Source organism: Strix aluco, chromosome 3 (genome assembly GCF_031877795.1).
Source record: "Strix aluco isolate bStrAlu1 chromosome 3, bStrAlu1.hap1, whole genome shotgun sequence".
Taxonomy (NCBI): domain Eukaryota; kingdom Metazoa; phylum Chordata; class Aves; order Strigiformes; family Strigidae; genus Strix; species Strix aluco.
The window spans coordinates 126,431,970-126,450,080 of NC_133933.1; the positions used below are offsets into that span (position 1 = coordinate 126,431,970).

The 18,111-nt window shown below is 42.5% G+C and overlaps 1 protein-coding gene across 1 annotated transcript; it reads left to right on the plus strand.

The window, feature by feature from the left end:
- The first annotated feature begins 2,590 nt into the window (after nucleotides 1-2,590).
- On the plus strand, nucleotides 2,591-15,775 carry ENPP5 (ectonucleotide pyrophosphatase/phosphodiesterase family member 5). The gene is made up of 4 exons (XM_074820200.1): nucleotides 2,591-2,626; nucleotides 5,725-6,594; nucleotides 10,425-10,601; nucleotides 11,914-15,775. Exons 2-4 carry the CDS (start codon nucleotides 5,730-5,732, stop codon nucleotides 12,282-12,284), a joined length of 1,413 nt encoding a protein of 470 aa, XP_074676301.1. The 5' UTR covers nucleotides 2,591-2,626; nucleotides 5,725-5,729; the 3' UTR covers nucleotides 12,285-15,775.
- The last annotated feature ends 2,336 nt before the right edge of the window (nucleotides 15,776-18,111 follow it).

The window sequence follows — 18,111 nt, forward strand, 5'->3', positions numbered from 1 at the left end:
GCAATGAGGTCTCCCCTCAGCCTCCTCTTCTCCAGACTAAACACCCCCAGTTCCCTCAGCCGCTCCTCGTACAACATGTGCTCCAGACCCTTCACCAGCTTCGTTGCCCTTCTCTGGACACGCTCGAGTCATTCAATGTCCTTTTTGTAGTGAGGGGCCCAAAACTGAACACAGTAATCGAGGTGCGGCCTCACCAGTGCCGAGTACAGGGGTAAGATCCCTTCCCTGTCCCTGCTGGCCACGCTATTTCTGATACAAGCCAGGATGCCATTGGCCTTCTTGGCCACCTGGGCACACTGCTGGCTCATGTTCAGCTGACTGTCAATCAACACCCCCAGGTCCCTCTCTGACTGGCAGCTCTCCAGCCACTCCTCCCCAAGCCTGTAGCGCTGCTGGGGGTTGTTGTGGCCCAAGTGCAGCACCCGGCATTTGGCCTTATTGAACCTCATACAGTTGGCCTTAGCCCAGTGATCCCATGAAGCCAAGTTGTAACTTTACACAGAAAGAAGGGGAGGAAGCCAGAGTCTTACCTGGATTACAGCCTGTACATGGGTCATACGTAACCCTTTTCTATCTGCCTACTAATAATGTACTATGTCAGAGATGTGAAGCCTCCAGTAGGTTGCTGTCAACAAGAAAGCAGATTCATCCTGTATGGATCAGGAAAAAAAAAAAAAAAACAAACTAAAACCCAAAACCCTCAAGTTTTGTTTTCTTTGCATTGTAATGCTTGTTTGCACCAGAAGGACATGAAAGTTAAGGCAGTGCCACCTACAAAGTGATTAATAAGTAGCATGTTCCTATGCACCAGTAAAAGTTATCTACACTGCCACAAAATGGGGTAAGGTTTGTGTACATACACAAGGTGTGGGCTTCAGACCTGTATGTACCGTGGATCCTCAACTAGTAAAGGTGAGAAACTCAGCTTGGACTTTTTCGCCTTCAGCAGTTCATTTTCTAGTGAGATGAGGAGGAGTAAATTGATTTTCCTCTTTGTTTAAGGGCATGGCTGTGGGTCTTGAACATCACAACATGGGAAAAAGTATCTGCCAGAAAAAAAATGGAAAATTTAGAGCCTCAGAACACAAGAGAAGGAAAAAGGCATATAGACAGACACGTTAATCAATTCTTTTTTTTTTTTTTTTTTTTTTTTTTTAATTTTAAACTGCAGAAGCACTTGCAGATATCCAGAAAGTGAATTTTGATCCTGGTCTTTACAGCCAGGTCAAAGCACAGCTAGCCCAGCCTGGGATCAATTTCTTGTCTATTTTAAGCAATTCCATGACACGCAGCAACACCATTACAACTTGCCCAGCTCTTGCCAAACCTCTGTGCTCCTCAAAGTGGGAGAAAATGTCCCCTGAGGCAGCTCCCTGCTGTGCCACCTGCCTGGGTCACCTCACACTGGGCTGCCTGCCACGTGGGAAAGGCCTGGTGGTCCCTGGGAGCTGCCTCCTAACCCACACACTTCTCAGGGGTACCTCACCTGAGAATCATAGAAGCATAGAATGGTTTGGGTTGGAAGGGACATTAAAAATCACCTAGTTCCAACCCCCCTGCCACGGGCAGAGACACCTTCCACTAGGCCAGGTTGCCCAAAGCCCCGTCCAACCTGGCCTTGAACCCTTTCAGGGAGGGGGCAGCCACAGCTTCTCTGGGCAACCTGTGCCAGGGCCTCACCACTCTTATTCTAAAAAATTTCTTCCTTGTGTCCAACCTAAATCTACCCTCTTTATGTTTAAACCCATTACCCCTCATCCTATCCCTACACCCCATGATCAAGAGTCCCTCCCCAGCTTTCCTGTAGTGCCCTTTAAGTACAGGAAGGCCGCTATAAGGTCTCCCCAGAGCCTTCTCTTCTCCAGTTGAATGCCCCCAACTCTCTCAGCCTGTCCTCACAGGGGAGGTGCTCCAGCCCCCTGATCATCTTTGTGGCCTCCTCTGGCCCCGCTCGAGCAGGTCCGTGTCCTTCTGATGTTGGGGGCCCCAGAGCTGGACACAGCACTGCAGGGGGGGTCTCACGAGAGCAGAGTAGAGGGGCAGAATCCCCTCCCTCGACCTGCTGGCCACACTGCTCTGGATGCAGCCCAGGACACAGTTGGCTTTCTGAGCTGTGAGCGCACATTGCTGGCTCGTAGTCAGTTTTCCATCCACTACTACTCCCAAGTCCTTCTCCGCAGGGCTGCTCTCAATCCACTCATCTCCCAGCCTGTATTTGTGCTTGGGATTGCCCTGACCCATGTGCAGGACCTTGCCCTTGGCCTTGTTGAGCTCCATGAGGTTCACACGGTCCCACCTCTCCAGCCTGTCCAGGTCCCTCTGGATGACATCCCTTCCCTCAGCGTGTCGGCCGCACCACACAGCTCGGTGTTGCCGGTGAACTCGCTGAGAGTGCGCTCCATTCCCATTGTCCATGTCGCCGACAAAGCTGTTACCAGACCAGCATTAGCCACCACTCACAGCGTACAACCCCCGCCCGCGGCCTGAGGAGGCTCCGCCATGGCCGCGCCCCTCAGCGCGCCGCTACAGTGACCCGGCGCTGATTGACAGCGCCGCTGGCCACTCCCGGCGGGGCGGGGCGGGGCGGGGCTGTCCCGTCCCGCCCGCGCCCCGGGGCCGCTGGCAGGTGAGGGCGGGTGGCGCGGGCCAGGGGTTGTGGGGTGTCCGCCCGCCCCGGGGCGGCGGGAGCTGCGGCAGCTCGAGTCGGGGGGGGCTCCGATGGGGCGGGCGGTTCGGTTAGGCTCGAGTAGGCCTCGGGGGGGGGGGAAGTGTGTGCTCTGGGTGTCGGGGTGGTCCCTCGCGTGCGGGAGCGCGGGCTGTGCTCAGCGGGGATGGCCGGTCGGGGTGCGGTGAACCACGCGCGGAGCTGTGCGCCCGCGGCCGGCGGCTGCTCTCCCGGGGAAGGCCGGCCTGCCCCTGCCCTTGGGCCGTGTGCCGGGCTGCTCTGCCTGCTGGGAGGTCCCTGGGCGCTTCCCTGTCCGTCCGTCCGCTCCCTGCCCGGGCAGTCAGACACCTCTGTCCCGGCAGAGCCCCTTCAGGAGCCCTGGTGCCGGGTCTCTGGAGAGACCCGGGTGAGTAGATGTGCTCAGGTTGTGTGCAGGGAAAACCAGTGTTGAAAGGCCTTGGGAAAAAAAACCCTTATTTATTATCTATTAAAAATATGCAATTAAAGGATTAGGTGATGTTGACATCATTAACTGTGTACAATTCAGAAGTAAAGACCTGACTTCACTTGAGAGGACTTAAATTCATACTTGTCTCTCCCCAGAGGGGGCAATTAATGACTCGGCTATGGGCTGCGCTTAGTTTGACAGGTGGGGTTCAGTTGGACACAGCAGCGTGTTCACCCTTTATTTCCATCATATTCAGCTGAAAGAAATCCCCCACCAGGTGAAGCTGAGTGATCCCACAGCCTCTGGGTCTGTGGTGTTTGCTGAAAGGGCAGTTATGCCTCTCAAGTGTCACTTCATTCTCAGCAGGGCTCTAAGCCTGGATTTTAATTTTGGGATACACAAGTTCAGGGTGGCATTGGACTATCTGCAGGTCAACAGTGCCTATGCTGTTTTCCAGTGTAAATATATATGTGAGGGATTTAGCTGGGGAACTGGAGTAGGGAAATTTCCCATGGAGGATATCTTGTGTTCTAGCAAAATGACAAATCCTGTTCCATCATTGCAGTGGTATTCAGATTCCTGTTACGCTACAACTTCTTACCTTAACTAGGATGTTTATGTACTTGGGATATTAATATGGATTTATTGGTTACACAATCACTGTTTTCCAACAGAATTTCAGTAGTGACTTGTTCCAGAAGATTGCTGAAAAATGGGAACCTGAAGGGAACTGTGTGGTGTATCAGTATGGTCCACATGCAGGATTGGCTTGAGCAGTGTCTGGTCTTGTGGTTGAGCAAGAAGTGGGGAATATTAGCATGAAATTTTTAGGTCAGTTACAGATAGGGAAATCCTGTGTGAGGGTTCTTACATGGATCTGACTTTGAGTTGGATAACAGTTTTGAACAAGAAAGTGGGAAGGGCAGAGGGAAACTGGGGCAGGGGAATACAACCCAATACAATATGAAATTATTATAGAATTGTAGAATGGGTTGGGTTGGAAGGGACCTTAAAGATCATCCAGTTCCAACCCCTCTGCCATGGGCAGGGACACCTTCCACTAGACCAGGTTGCCCAAAGCCCCGTCCAACCTGGCCTTGAACCCTTCCAGGGAGGGGGCAGCCACAGCTTCTCTGGGCAACCTGTGCCAGTGCCTCACCACCCTCACAGTGAAGAATTTCTTCCTTACATCTAATCTAAATCTACCCTCTTTCAGTTTAAAACCATTACCCCTCGTCCTATCAGTACATGCCCCTGTAAAAAGCCCCTCTCCAGCTTTCTTGTGGGCCCCCTTTATGTGTCATATTATGTCATGCTATTAGATAAGGAATGCCAGTCACAGCTAGGAATAGTCTATATCCTTGAGTCATACAATCAGAATTAGTGCTGAATGTTTAGAGAACAAATGCTTCTGGGTACAGTGTCTTGTGGTCACCATCTCATGCAGTTCGTGGACAGGATTTGCATTGTTTCTTGTCTCTTGCATGGTTCATGCTGCGTGCGCTTGGTTAGCAGTGGTATTTGACTGGAAAGGACAGATGATACTTGTTTGAAAGACGTGGTATTTCCAGTGGCTCACAACTGTACCGCTGAATCTTTCAAGCACATCTTTCCAATCCGTTCAGAGACTTAAGTGGTCAGTTAGAAGAACTTAATCTGCACACTGACTTGTGTGACTTGTATTTATTCTTGTTTGTAAAGCTGTCTGTACGCTAGAAGTGACCTTTGGTAGTAAGCATCAGAATTAGTTGATCAGTAAGAGCTCCGTTATGTAAGGAAGGTATGATCAGGTTAGAGATGTGATAAAATGTTGGGAAACTGATGTTCCTGCTCTTTGTTTGTCTTAACTCTTGATTTGATACTTTTTAAGGAGCAAAACCTTTGGATGGATATTCTGCTGTATCTGAAATTCAAAGCTTATTTGCTAGTTTCTCTGCTAGAAATTGTACTTGGCACATTTAGTAATCTCATACCGAGTGTCAGGGCTGAGAAGCTGTGATGGTTTCTAGCTGGTCCCCCCCTCCCTGGTGGGAGTTGTGCAGGCGCAGACTGCGGTTCCAGCGTGTACTTCCTGCTCCCATCTGCTCTCTGCCATGTGACGGTAGCGTGTCTGTGCCACGCTTGCGCAGAAGAGAGGTTGTGCTCCAGAGATTTTAATGAGGGTTATAAAGTTCTGGTGGAGATGGACCTTGTTATTCTCAAGGTGAGAACTGCCCCTGTTTACATCTTAACTCTTAACAAGCAGAAGCTTTCTCATAACTTTGAGTACAGAAAATACTTGAAAACATGTCAAATGGCAAGAGCAGGAGTTCCTGTATATTGGGAGCAGGAAGAAAAAAGGAAGAGGTTGGGCAGTGGTGTTGGATAAAGAAGTTGCTTTGTGAACTGTGTTTCATTCAACAGATTGTAGTGACTCACTTCCTATCTCTGAAATTGGGATATCAATCTAACTGATAAGTAAAAGGTCTTGTTCCTGTGTTTGGAGCACTCAGTGTTAGTAAGGCAAGCTGTATAAATACATAAGGAATATTTTAGCTACTCATTCTTAAAACTAAGTTACAACTTCAACAAGCAGATTAATGCAAACAAATCTTCTGTCTCTGCTCAACAGATGCCATGTTGCCTCAGAAGAGGGGACGAACACCTTCCAGAATAGCCATGAACTGTTATTGGAAAGTCCTGGCAATTTTCTCACTATTTCTTCCAAGTGCATTGTCTTTCCAGCTAGGCCAGCCCAGAGTGTTACTAGTATCTTTTGATGGATTTCGATGGGATTACATCTATAAAGTCTCAACTCCCAATTTTCATTATGCCATGGAGAATGGTGTGCATGTCAAACAGGTCACTAACGTGTTTGTAACGAAAACATATCCTAATCATTATACAATGGTGACAGGTCTCTATGCAGAAAGCCACGGTATAGTTGCTAATGAGATGTATGATCCTATTCTGAATGAAACTTTCTCTCTGAACAAAATGGATATCCATAACTCCAAGTTCTGGGAAGAAGCCAGCCCAATATGGGTTTCGAACCAGAGGGAAGGACATAAAACCGGGGCAGCTATGTGGCCTGGAACAGATGTGAAAATACATGGAGTCTTTCCTACATATTTTATGCCCTACAATGAATCTGTTTCCTTTGAAGATAGAGTTGCAAGTCTTATTCACTGGTTTACATCAGAAGAACCCATAAACTTTGGTCTCCTATACTGGGAACAGCCTGATGAGATGGGCCATATTCTGGGCCCAGAAAACCCACTTATGGGACCGATAATTAGTGATATTGACAAAAAGCTGGGGTATCTTATGTCTGAACTGAAGAAGGCGAAGCTGTGGGATGTGATAAATGTCATAATCACAAGTGATCATGGAATGTCACAGTCTTCCCCGGAAAGGCTCATTGAGCTTGATCAGTACGTGAATAGAGCACTCTATAAAGTCATTGACCATTCTCCTGCAGTAGCTATTTTGCCAAAAGAAGGTAGGAGCTGTAGTAGTAAAATTCTCTGAAGAAAATACTTGAGTATCTAAACTTCATAAGCTTTGTTCCTTAACTGAAGTGGTGGTAGCAGCCCTGATGCCAGTAGGACGTCAGCCTTGAACAAGGAGTACTTGCAGGATCACCTCTTTGTTCTTTTTGCTAGCTCTGTCAAAAGCCTGGATTAACTTTCTGAAATGAAAAGTGAGCAAATCTGTCTGTTGTTGACTAATAATGACAAATATCCTTTAGTCTTAATGAGAGGTAAGATAATCTAATGGCATTATCAAGGATGAATGGTGTTCTAGATAGATAACAACTGAATGTTAGATATCTCGCCTTTCATCAAGATGATAAAGTCATAGTGGAAGAATTAGATTTCTAACTCAAACAGTAAACTGAAACCAGATCGGGACCTTTGATAAAAAGAAAGCCTGTGCTGGCTATTTGATTAGCTGCCAGCTATTGTAGTTCACTTCAGTTTTTTTCCCCCATCATGCTAAACAGCCAGCCAGTTATGTTCCTACCATTTTTATTGTGCTAATGATGGGCAAGAATACTGTTGGAATCAAAATCTGAAGTCTGGTTGCAGTCATTGAAGGGTTGCTGAAGTCTCAGGTGTATGTTTAGTGTCACTGATGTAGAGATGCTGCTTTTTGTTTTGATGATCAAAACCTGTAACTTTGGTGCAAATGTGTTAACCTGGATAACAGCATTTTTTGTGTGGGCAGAGATGCTAATTTGGAAGTTGAGTTTTTAGGTGGTCTTCTGAAAAGGTGTTTTTTAAGATTTCTGTAACATTTGCTTCACTAATGGATAGCACTCTGTATTTTATGCCCCAGCAGGGAGGGTATTTTGCAGACTTAAGTGACCTTCAAATGTGTAAGCAAATGTCTCTTGTCATTTTTAGTTTGAAGAAATGTTGGTACGTCTGCTGCATGAGCACACTCAGGTGCTTGTAGCTGGGTGCTGTTTCTCTCAGTGGTGGTAGAAGAACTGAGTTTGGGAGCCCCATTCTAACGAAGACAAACATGGTTGACCAGGATGTTCTCATTACCAAATAAAGGAGTTGTAAAAGTAAACTTTAGTGCTGAAACATCCCTAATGAGTTAAATGAGAACCTGAAGATGTGTAACTCGATTCTCCTGTCTGCTAAATGCTGAAAAGAAATAGCGTCTCTGCAGCCATTAGGTGACAGAATTGTAAAAAAGGCCATTTCAGTGGATTTCAGAAATAGCTTGGATTTGGTTTTGCCCAGAGGTTCAGATATTTATTACGCTACCAATAATTAGTTTTCAGCACTGCTAAAATTCCTTCCTTCCGTGTTGCCAACTGTAATTTTTATTGTAAAACAATGAGCTTCATTCTCAGTTTAGCTATGAAATAACATACACTTAAATACATAAGACTAATTCTTTTGACAGGTATTCCATTTGTCTTGCTTAAACCAGGGGAATGGTAAAACTTAGTGAGACATTGAGAAAAATTTTGAATGCTTAAAAACGCAGCAATTTCTGCTACTTTAACTGTTTGACTGCATATTTCTTCCCCAGGAGATGGATTAAAACCATTACTGAACCATGCTAGTGTGTGTGGAACTAATTATATGTTCATGAAGATGGTACCTGTAGCACAGCTGGTGATGTTGGCCTTTTCCTTGCATTTAATATAAACATATTAACTCAATTAATTTAGTGTAAAATCATAGTTTGTTGTATTTGGGGCTTCTCCCTCCTGTTATCCCATGTAGAAAAGTGGCATAACAAAATTAATTTTGTTACTAATATAGTCCTAGAAATGCTGGCCTGGAGTCCCTTTTCTTGTTGCTGTAACTGTCTCTATCATATCTGGACTTTTGCTGTCTCATCTTGACCTTTATTGTGTTTATTAAGTTTAATGATTATTTTTTATGCCAGTTTGAGGTAAGAAATGTTATACATTAATCTATTTCCAGTTTTCCTCCAGAATTTCTATACTGGATCGTAGGAGCTGAGGGGGAAAAACAAAGACGGTTTCTTTAAAGACATTGGGCACCTCCTCCCAAACTTTTGTTTTCCTGATATATATTTAAAACTCCATGCATGCTGCAAATGGTAGACCGGATTTTAATCCTTGGTTTGCTTCAGGCAGTGTCTTGGGTCAAACTAAGTCCTTGTTCTTGAGGTCATGAAGACGATCATTTCTTGGGATGGGCAGTCGGAGAAGAGCTCACTTGCAGGAACACCCGGTGCAGGATGTAGAGCTAGCTGTGAAGGCAGAACTAGTGAGAAATGATAAGTCAAAATGACAGGATGTGCTTAAATCCCGCTCGTCTGCTAAAAATGACAGTACTGGCCACAAAGAAAATGTAAACATCTTCCAACCGTGCTTCAGACCTTGTAGCACTGAAACTGGCCTGCAGAGAGTAGCGGTGAACTCAGCTGTCCGACTAAATTGTGCATGTGTGTAGCACGAAGCACTTAAGTCATGGAGCTGAGTTATCTGGTATGTAACAGAAGTCTGTTATACACATTGCATAGCCCTCAACAGGAATCTGTGCTTAAATGGAGGGGGAGATTGAAGAAACTTGCTCAGATGTCGATTTGAAGAAACTTGCTCAGATGTCGATTTCTGAACTTGCTTTTGTGTCCCTGTCTGTGTGTCTTGGTTCCTCCTTTCTGTGCACTGGTGTTCCAGCTTGTCCAGCTGCTTTATGGCTGTTCAGTGATTTTTACTGGAAAGAAAAATTCAGAAACTGGAAACAAGCAAATAAAGAATTGGGGGTGGAAAACACCTATTTATTTGGTAGCGTTAGTACAGATCTCAAGGGTTTACGCTCACTATGCCGTGGATGACTAGGGAAGGGAAAGGAGTGGACTCTAAGAATACAAAGGAGTAGGCAGCACTGTTAGCTGCTACTGAATACACAGAGTGGCTGACAGTTCTGGACCGCAAGTGCCACCTTCACCTGCCAGTCCAACCTGTCCCTTGGTTCACTTGTCTGTTCCCTGCTGAGGCCTCTGCAGTCTTTGTACAGCTCCTAATGGGTTAGTGGCATCTGGGCTGTGACCTGAGGGCTTCCCTTGAAAGATTAATACAAGCTAGTTTTGCTTATACCTAGGCAATTAACTGCTAATGCTATGATATTACATGGTGCATAGCAACAAACTGGCTACTCCTTCTAAATTGGCTAAACTTGTCATCAACATGGTAGAGGATCAAAACTGGGAATCAAATGAAGTCAAATGTGTAGCTGTTCGTTGGAGCATCTTGTAGAAGGAGAAATAAACAGTTGGGTTCACTCAGAAAAAAGTTTTCAGAGATGCCAAGTAACAAAGTGGCTGCTCTCGTTGGCCTTTTGAAGGAAAGCAACTAACAATTAAACTGCTTTAAAATAAATGAAATGTGTCACTTGTCATCATAGCCAACTGGGAGAAAGACGGAGTCTGGCCTTAATGTGCACATTACCTCATGAACAGGTTTAGGAGCTATCTTCTTGCACGTTGCTAGGAGGAGCTGGTTTCTTTTCCCTGAGACTTAACTAAATACCTTTGAACTCATTCTTGTAAGAAGCTTACCTTCTGATAAATGAGGGATTTTTCTAAAATTAGCAAGGCGCTTATTTCTTAGGAATAGTCTGTGAAGTCTGATGCCAGGTGTGATCTTACTGTGAATGAGGCTCTGGATTTCTCACAGTAACTTCTGTGCACATTGTAATCCGCTGTTGTCTCTTACAGCTATAATGAGCTTTTGGGGAAGTTCATTTTGCCCTCTTTCAGTTGTATTTAAACTACTGATGAGTTCAGTATTGGTGTGTTTAAGTTTTGTCTTTTGTTTCTTTTGTTTGTTTGAAGGCAAACTGGATGAAGTATACAAAGCTTTGGCCGATGCTCATCCCAACATGTCTGTATATAAAAAGGAGCAGATTCCAGATAGATTCCATTACAAACACAACAGTAGAATTCAGCCAATCTTAGCAGTGGCTGATAAAGGATGGGAAATCGTATATAATAGGTCTGACAGTTTTCAATGTAAGTATTCTGTTTTGGTGTATCTTCCTAGTCAGAGACCTTACACGGTACTTTCTTTCCCAATCTCAACTGATGTTAATTTTTATTTTATTTTTTGTAAGACTGGGAGGGGAAACTGAAGCTAAGTGTGTAGAATTTATAATTTTTTTGTGATGGGAAGCGCACGCTACTCTTAGGGGAGGGGGAACTGGACGTACCGTTTTTCAGTAAGTTTCATTTTCAGATAAGATCATTCACATGTTTTAGTGGCCACATACTTGAGGTCTGCTTGCAAGGTCTAGCAAACTGACAAGCACTTCCCGAGAGATTAAAAAAACAAAAAAAAAAAGTTGTAACTGAACTTGTTGAGTAAGAGGGTGAATAGCATTGTTTTATCATGTACTATTTCTTTACTGGAATAAAAAAGTCCTCAGCTTGTGTGGATGCTCTATTGCTAGAAAGTCTTTGCATATTGTGTTACTGTACACCACTGGTTTTTTGCTTGCCCTGTAGGATAAGATGCATTTTAGGTGATTTGGAGGAAAAAAGCCCCACTTTTAAGTTCCTCACCTTGGAGTTTTGAGATTTATTGTAGGTAGAATGGAGACAGTAAACTGTAACTTTTGGTTAGCTAGGAAGAAAATATAGGTGTCATATGGTTAGTTCTTAAATTTAATTGAAAACCTTTTAAACTTTGCTGCTGGTATGAAGCTGAAGAGCATTACCTGCAAGACCTAACAAGTTTTTTGGTTGTTGATAGCTGGTGAGAGCAGCTTTTTGTGCCTGTGTGTTTATTTCTTTGTTCAGAGTTTTTAGTGCACCTGTAAAGAAGGGGCACTGGAGACCCACTAGTGAGATCTGTAAACTTTTTCCTTGTTGATGAGTAGGTAGTGCACAAAATTGAACAAAGTGTCAAATCAGTCAGTGCTTAAGTTCTGTCTGCTACTAGGAGTCAAGCAGACAGTCTGTCTCTACTTGGATTTTTTCTTTTTCCCTAAGAGATCTGGTCCAGTTGCAAAGTTGGAGTTTTTCCTTGAGGAAAATCAAGGAAATACTGACAGTGCTGTTACTGCCATGTGAGCTTACCTTTTTTTTTTTTTTTTTTCCCCTTAAATAGTGCTTTGCATTCTTTTTTAAGGCATCTTCTCTTTGTAGTTCTGGGACTTGGTATCTGCTAGGAGACATTTGTGCTGTTGATCAAAATGAGTCTTCTAAACCTCTGCAAGAATAAATGTTGGCTGTTCCTCTTCTACATTATGCTATTTCTAGGAAAAGGTTCATTGCTTGTTTTGGAACTTCAGAATATTGACCTTTATTTATCTTTTATTTCTAGTTGGTAATCATGGATATGACAACATCTTACCAGAAATGCATCCAATTTTTTTGGCAGTTGGGCCTGCTTTCAGAAAGAATGCCACCAAAGAAGTCATGAATGCTACAGACTTGTACCCCTTATTGTGCCATCTACTTGGTATTAACCCACTGCCCAACAACGGTTCATTCAATGCTGTGAAAGATATACTTGCTGAAGAATTTCCTGTAGCCTTGGGAGGAGACATCTATGCTACTATTATAGGAGTCTTTCTGGGCAGCTTTCTTGTTATGGTTTTTACTGCAGTTTTTGTTAAGCATTTTGTCCTTACCCAAGCAAACACCATGCAAATGCAACATACTGAAGCTGCCCAGCCACTTTTGCAAGATTAATAACAAGTAATTATTAATAGTACCAAGTTACTATTTCCCATTTGATGCTTAAAATAAGATTATACAAAAAAATTAATAGAGATGGATCAGCATAAATATTTGGAGTAAAAGGGAACAGATGCTGATCCACTGGTACACTGGAGTACGTACATGCTAGGTGTGCAGAGAAAGAGCATGTTTCTGTTTCACCCTACAACCACTTAATCTTTCAGGGCTTTGAAAATATTCTAGGTAAACCTGGAAAGCTGTATATGTATGTAGACATGTAGTGACAACAGACCTTAAATACCTCCTTCTGTGCTACTTTTAGGAAAATAACATCAACTGAGGTGCACTTCACAGACTATTACATGGTGATTTAATTTTCCACACCCCGGTTTTTTTTCTTCCTCTGAGAGGTTTTTTTAAGTCTCTTAGATTCTAACATGTCGCTGAATGTGACTAGACTTCTTTAGGTTTTTTTCTTCCCTGCCCAAAGAAGCTTTTTCATGGATTACCATTACAGATAGCTTGGTGGATTAAATCCTGCAGAAAACAACATTATTATTAAGCTAGGTCATGCAGTGCTAAGTGTCTGAGTTTAGAGTTAGGCATACTTATTTAAAGTACTATGTCAATTATAGCCCCAAAATATGAATCTAGCTGGTATTGCCTTTAGGAATCAGCATTAAACTACTTGGGGTTTTTTTTAATTATTTAGGTAAATATAGGTCTTTATGATTTTAGGTAAATGTAGGTCTTTACTTTTTCTATTGTTTCCTGTACACTGGACTAAATTTTCTAGGAATTCCATGCGGCTGGCAGTTTAAAGACACATACAAGCACAACACCTGTATATCCAAATGGAGTCTCTCATATTTCTGTGATAAAAGGGTTCTTTCAGAATAAGGCAGATCAATCAGCTAAGGAACATGCATGTACAAGCTGGTTTCAGCGTGCTGTCAAGCTTGTCACTGAGTGTAACATCTGATCCATTACTGGAGACTCTTCTCTAGTGTGAGTTTGGCTTGCTGTCTTGTGTTCTATCTGATATGTCTGGGTGGACCTTAGAATTTGATGAGTAGGATTAGACATGCAATTTAAGGAACAGCCATATGAAACTTAAGCCATATATACTCTTAAATCTGAAAAAGCACACTTGAATATGAGAAAAGGTATAAGACCAGAGTTTGTTCTTCCAGAGAAAAGTCTCTGTCAGGGAAAATTATTAATTTTGAGTAAAAAAACCTATGTATTACTTTGATTCTTTTGTGTGGGGCAATAAATCTTATTGTTACTGTAGTTATGGGTTTTTTGATGAGCTCACTTAAATGGTAGGGGAGCAGCTGCTGACTGAGGTTTGTATGAAAAACATGGTATGACGTGAGAAAAGTTGTCTCATTGTCAGACTTGTTTAAAAGCTGATTTTGTTTTTCCCCTCCCTGTGTGAGTTAGTGTTTCACTTACACTTTGCTTCTGAGTACAATGCCTGAAGGAGAAAGAAACTCTTTCAAAATTCAGATGAATAGTCTGATATTTCTCTAAGTGCAATTTATTGTTTTATCCACAGCACCCAGCAGAGGGCAAAGATGGGAACATCTTGGCCTTGGATGTGCTCTGTCAAACTAATGGTGTGACTAACAGTGTAACTCTGCAGTTGGGAGGGTGGCTGGCAGACCTTGCAAGGAGCTGCAACAAGCTGACTAACTGAAGTACAAAACTCGTTTTGCTGAACTTAATTTCAGACTTAATGAATGACATCTAGACGAGTTCAGAAGTGAGCTTACTTCTCACTGCCTCAGTGATGACTCTACAGTGCCATGTTACAAACTGGTGCTCGCTGGTCAGAGGTAATCTGTTAGATTCCTCGTGGTGGCAGGGACACTTGCTTAGCATTAAGATGTCTTGCAAACAGAGGTGGGAAGTTTCCAGAGACCACAGCTAGGTGCCTTGAATGCTTGAGAGGGAAGGCAATGAAATAGTCCAATTTAAAATATATACTGAAAGTTTAGATGTAATAATAGCTTTAGGAAGGCAGGAAACTAGCAGATCTGTTGGAGGACAGCCCCTTAATTTGGGGGATATGTATGAAGTCGTGTTGCTTAATCTGAGTCATTTTTGCAATTCTGTTGTTACTGTTCTGTGTACTGCTTTATCCTCCACTGCCATTTTCTTAAGAAAACATTGAAGGAAGACATCTGGGTTAGGTGTGCCTGACACTGTAAAGCTGATTCTTAGTGGAGCTGACCGTTAGGTATGTCTTAATTTTAATTTGCTGATGCCAGCTAAAACTGAATCCTACAGGGGTTTTTCAAGCTGAAAGATGAAAGCAGCAATGATGTTCACAGTAGTTTCTAGAGAGGCTGGGGAAGTCCGAATAGAAAACCTAAACCTCTACATGGTTACTAATCACTTCCCTAGCTGCCTTCCAGAAGGCAGATGTCAGATAGCAAACTGATGCATTGAGTCCCCCTTTTCTTGCTTATTTGCAACTTAAAAACAAAATGTAGCACAAACGTAGTGTGTGTTTAAAGAAAGATCTACAGGCTGCCTTAAGGGAATAACAGTGAAAATTGGAGATGCTATAATGCCCACCTGTAGCTGCTTCAGTTACATACTTTCTCACTTTGGAACATGCTGCTTTAATAGAAATTATTCTTACTGTAGTAATTTCATAGCAGTGATTATGGCAGATGTAAAAATAACTGGATTATAATCTCAGAGGTGTTCATTAAACTCCCACTTTTTAAATTGTGATGGGCGTAGTTCTATCATCAGCCAAAGTGACCCTTGATTTTAAGGAGGGGGCAGAGTTGGTCAGCATTGTTCAGTCATCCTGGGATTTAGGCTTACCTGCCCAGACACGCAACAAGGGAAGAGCAGTAGGTTTCCCCTAACAAAAAGTTTAAGAACAGTAATATTCAAAATAGATTGGGAACACAAACATGATGTCGTTGTTCTGCATTGCACTGTAAGGCCCTTCTTTGAGGAGGGTAAAATGAAACTTTGTAGAAAACTGAAAGGAATCTTTCAGCATTTGGGTATTTCAGCGTAGGTTTAAACATGTTTCCTTTATTGCTTGGGTGTATTTACAGGTACCTCTTGGGCAGCTACCTTGTTAGGATATTTGCTGAGCCAGTGCTAAACACCGTTTTCAGTTGTTGGGTGTATACTTAATGAATCTGAAAGCACATATGATGCCACTGGAGAAAAACATCAACTTTTTCTCTGAAGTGATGTGAGATTTTTTTTTTCAGACTACCTTTTTGGTTGGGGAGGATGTGGGATTTGGTTTCTGTGTCTATGATACTTTTTATGATGTACAAACAAGTTTATTGGACAGTGGATTTGAGTTACTGTGTACTACTTGTAACTTAAGCTTGGAAACCGAGAAGCTTGCTTGATTTTGTCTTTCATTGTTGACCTGTGAATCACATTTTGAGATGTCAAATGTTTTCTTTGTTTCTTCCTGGTTTGGAAATGTTGAAGCTGAAATATATCTTTGCTATCAAGCATCGAGTGCTTGCTTCATTTAAAAACACTCCTGGAAAAAAAACTTGAATTGTGGGGGGATGGCTGGGGGAGAATGGCCTTAACTCATGCATCCCAGATATTTCTTGTACTCTGCATAGTGTATGCTTTTATTATACTTCCAGTTATTTTAATAGAATTTAAGAATTTTAAGTCAAAGTTCTTATATAAAAGACTTCTTGTTTCCCACCTTGCTGCTGTATATGGAAAAACCAGCTATCTCTTACCAACAATGGTAATGCAGTTTCTTTAATCAAAAAAATCTTCTGGGCTTTCTTGATAAAGAGCTGCAGTAATGCTGCAGTCACAACAAATGCGGTCTCAGAAAAAAAAAAAAAAAGGTGCAAAAATGCCTATTATAAGATGAAGGGTTGTGCAGTGTGACTTTTCAGAAGTGTGGAACAACACAATCTTGAGCTGTGTGTGGGAAGAACAACAAACGTGCTGTTGTTGAGCCCTGCTGTTTTGAAAAATGCAAATATGACAGGCTTACTTCCAAATTTTCTTCCCTGCTTAAATAACGGCCATGGATGCTGTCTGGACCATACATACCTATGCTGCTGTACACACCTTTCACCAAATGGCACGTTCGTACTACAGTACAGGTAACGTAAGCATTTATTAGACTACAAAAGTTGGTGCAAGCACATGGACAGGACGAGTTCAGTAGTGGTATCTGCAGCATTGCCAATGGACGGCCTTTCCATAATCAAATCCTGATCTGAATCATTTCAAATTAACAACTCTCTATTACGGTGTTTTTGCAATAAAAGGTGGTACCGTGCATATTAAAGCAAACATCTGTCCCTGTGGTCTGATCATGGGAGATACATGATGTTGTTGGTTTATTTTCATAGGCAGTACATTCTTTTTAATTTATAGCAAGTTAAACTTTCCCAAAACAAGTGTTTTGGACCTATAGTTGAAATCAGCTTAATTCTGGAACTGTTTCCTTGGTGCTAATGGACAAAAAGCATACAAACCCAGAGGGGAGGATGTTTTAAAGCTTCTCTACCCAGCATTGAGAGTTCCTTTATGGAGGCTGTCAGCACAATGAAACATCAGTCTTTACTGCTGCGAACTGGTGTTACAAACTTCCCCTATTCCCTTCTAAATTTCAATGCTAGTTTAAGTGTTAAGAACTTCCCCTACATTAATATGTCCTGTATGGGCAGAGTTGTGCAAATTTAGCAAGTCATTAAATGTTGCCACAAAACTGTTGCAGGATGTCTCCTTTATCACAGCTTTGAGAAAGGGGGAAGCCACAGCTTCTCCCGTTCTTGTTTTGAATTGGCTCTTCAAAAGGAAATCAGCTGCTGACTTTCACAAGCAATAGTTCAAATTGTAATTTGGTAGTAGAAATATTTCATCATGTTTAAGGCACTAACACTTAGAAAGAATCATCTTTAAATCTATCAACTTTGTCTCCAAGGAGAAAGAGGTGTTTTTCTATATTCTTTTGAAATCCTGGATGTACAAGAGCTACTTTGAAACCCTCCCTGCCAGGAAAAATACTCAGCATTCTTATAGACCATACTGCATCTTTGGAATTGAAAATAATTGGCAATGCAACTAGAATATAGTTTATCCTATTTCTTGATTAATACTTAAATTTTTTCTTTAAACCCTTCCCACAATTGACTGAAAATGTTCAGTCTCAAAGCTAAAGGGGGTAGAGGGTAAGAGGGATTTCTGCTAGACACTACCACTCTGGTTTTGTCAGAGCTCAGCTGCCTGTAGCAATTCACACCAGAGCTAGAAGGAGAAATGCTTTTAGACCTTGATTTCTCCATCTGTAACAACATTCACATTTCAGGTTAGAGTGCTGCCATTGCACTTCAGTCAACATTTACGTTCCTGGTAATTAAAATCTTGGTGGTAACCTTGACACCTGGCCTACGATGGTGATGCACAGAGGAACTGCAAGCACATCAGTCACATGCAGTATGACAACTATTTGGTAGAAGGAGGAGAAAGGGAAGAAAGAAAGTTCTAGCATCTAGGAAAAGACCCTCAGAGGCAGAGGACAGTACAGTTTGGTCTTACCAAGTCTGCCAGAAAGGTAAAGATAACTCAGCTGAGTCAAGCCTTTCCATATGTAGAGGATGCAAAGCACCTCTGAGGATGGCAGCCTTCATTAGCAAAATTACAAGAACCCAATACCTCTAAATGTAGGAATTTAAACATCCTCCCTTTTACAACATCTCTAAGCCTGGGTTCTACCCTACAACTTCATAGTTACCCATTAACTTGACCTCTTATTGTATGTAATTAATTAATTTAGATCTTCCAGCAGGATGAGAAAGTGACTCCTGTG

Bases quoted from the DNA above. Each gene is read 5' to 3' on its own strand.
- ENPP5 (XM_074820200.1), top strand. From the start codon at position 5,730: ATGTTGCCTCAGAAGAGGGGACGAACACCTTCCAGAATAGCCATGAAC. The intron at 6,595-10,424 runs GTAGGAGCTGTA...GTTTGTTTGAAG, and splicing joins AGCTATTTTGCCAAAAGAAG to GCAAACTGGATGAAGTATAC. The intron at 10,602-11,913 runs GTAAGTATTCTG...TTTTATTTCTAG, and splicing joins TAGGTCTGACAGTTTTCAAT to TTGGTAATCATGGATATGAC.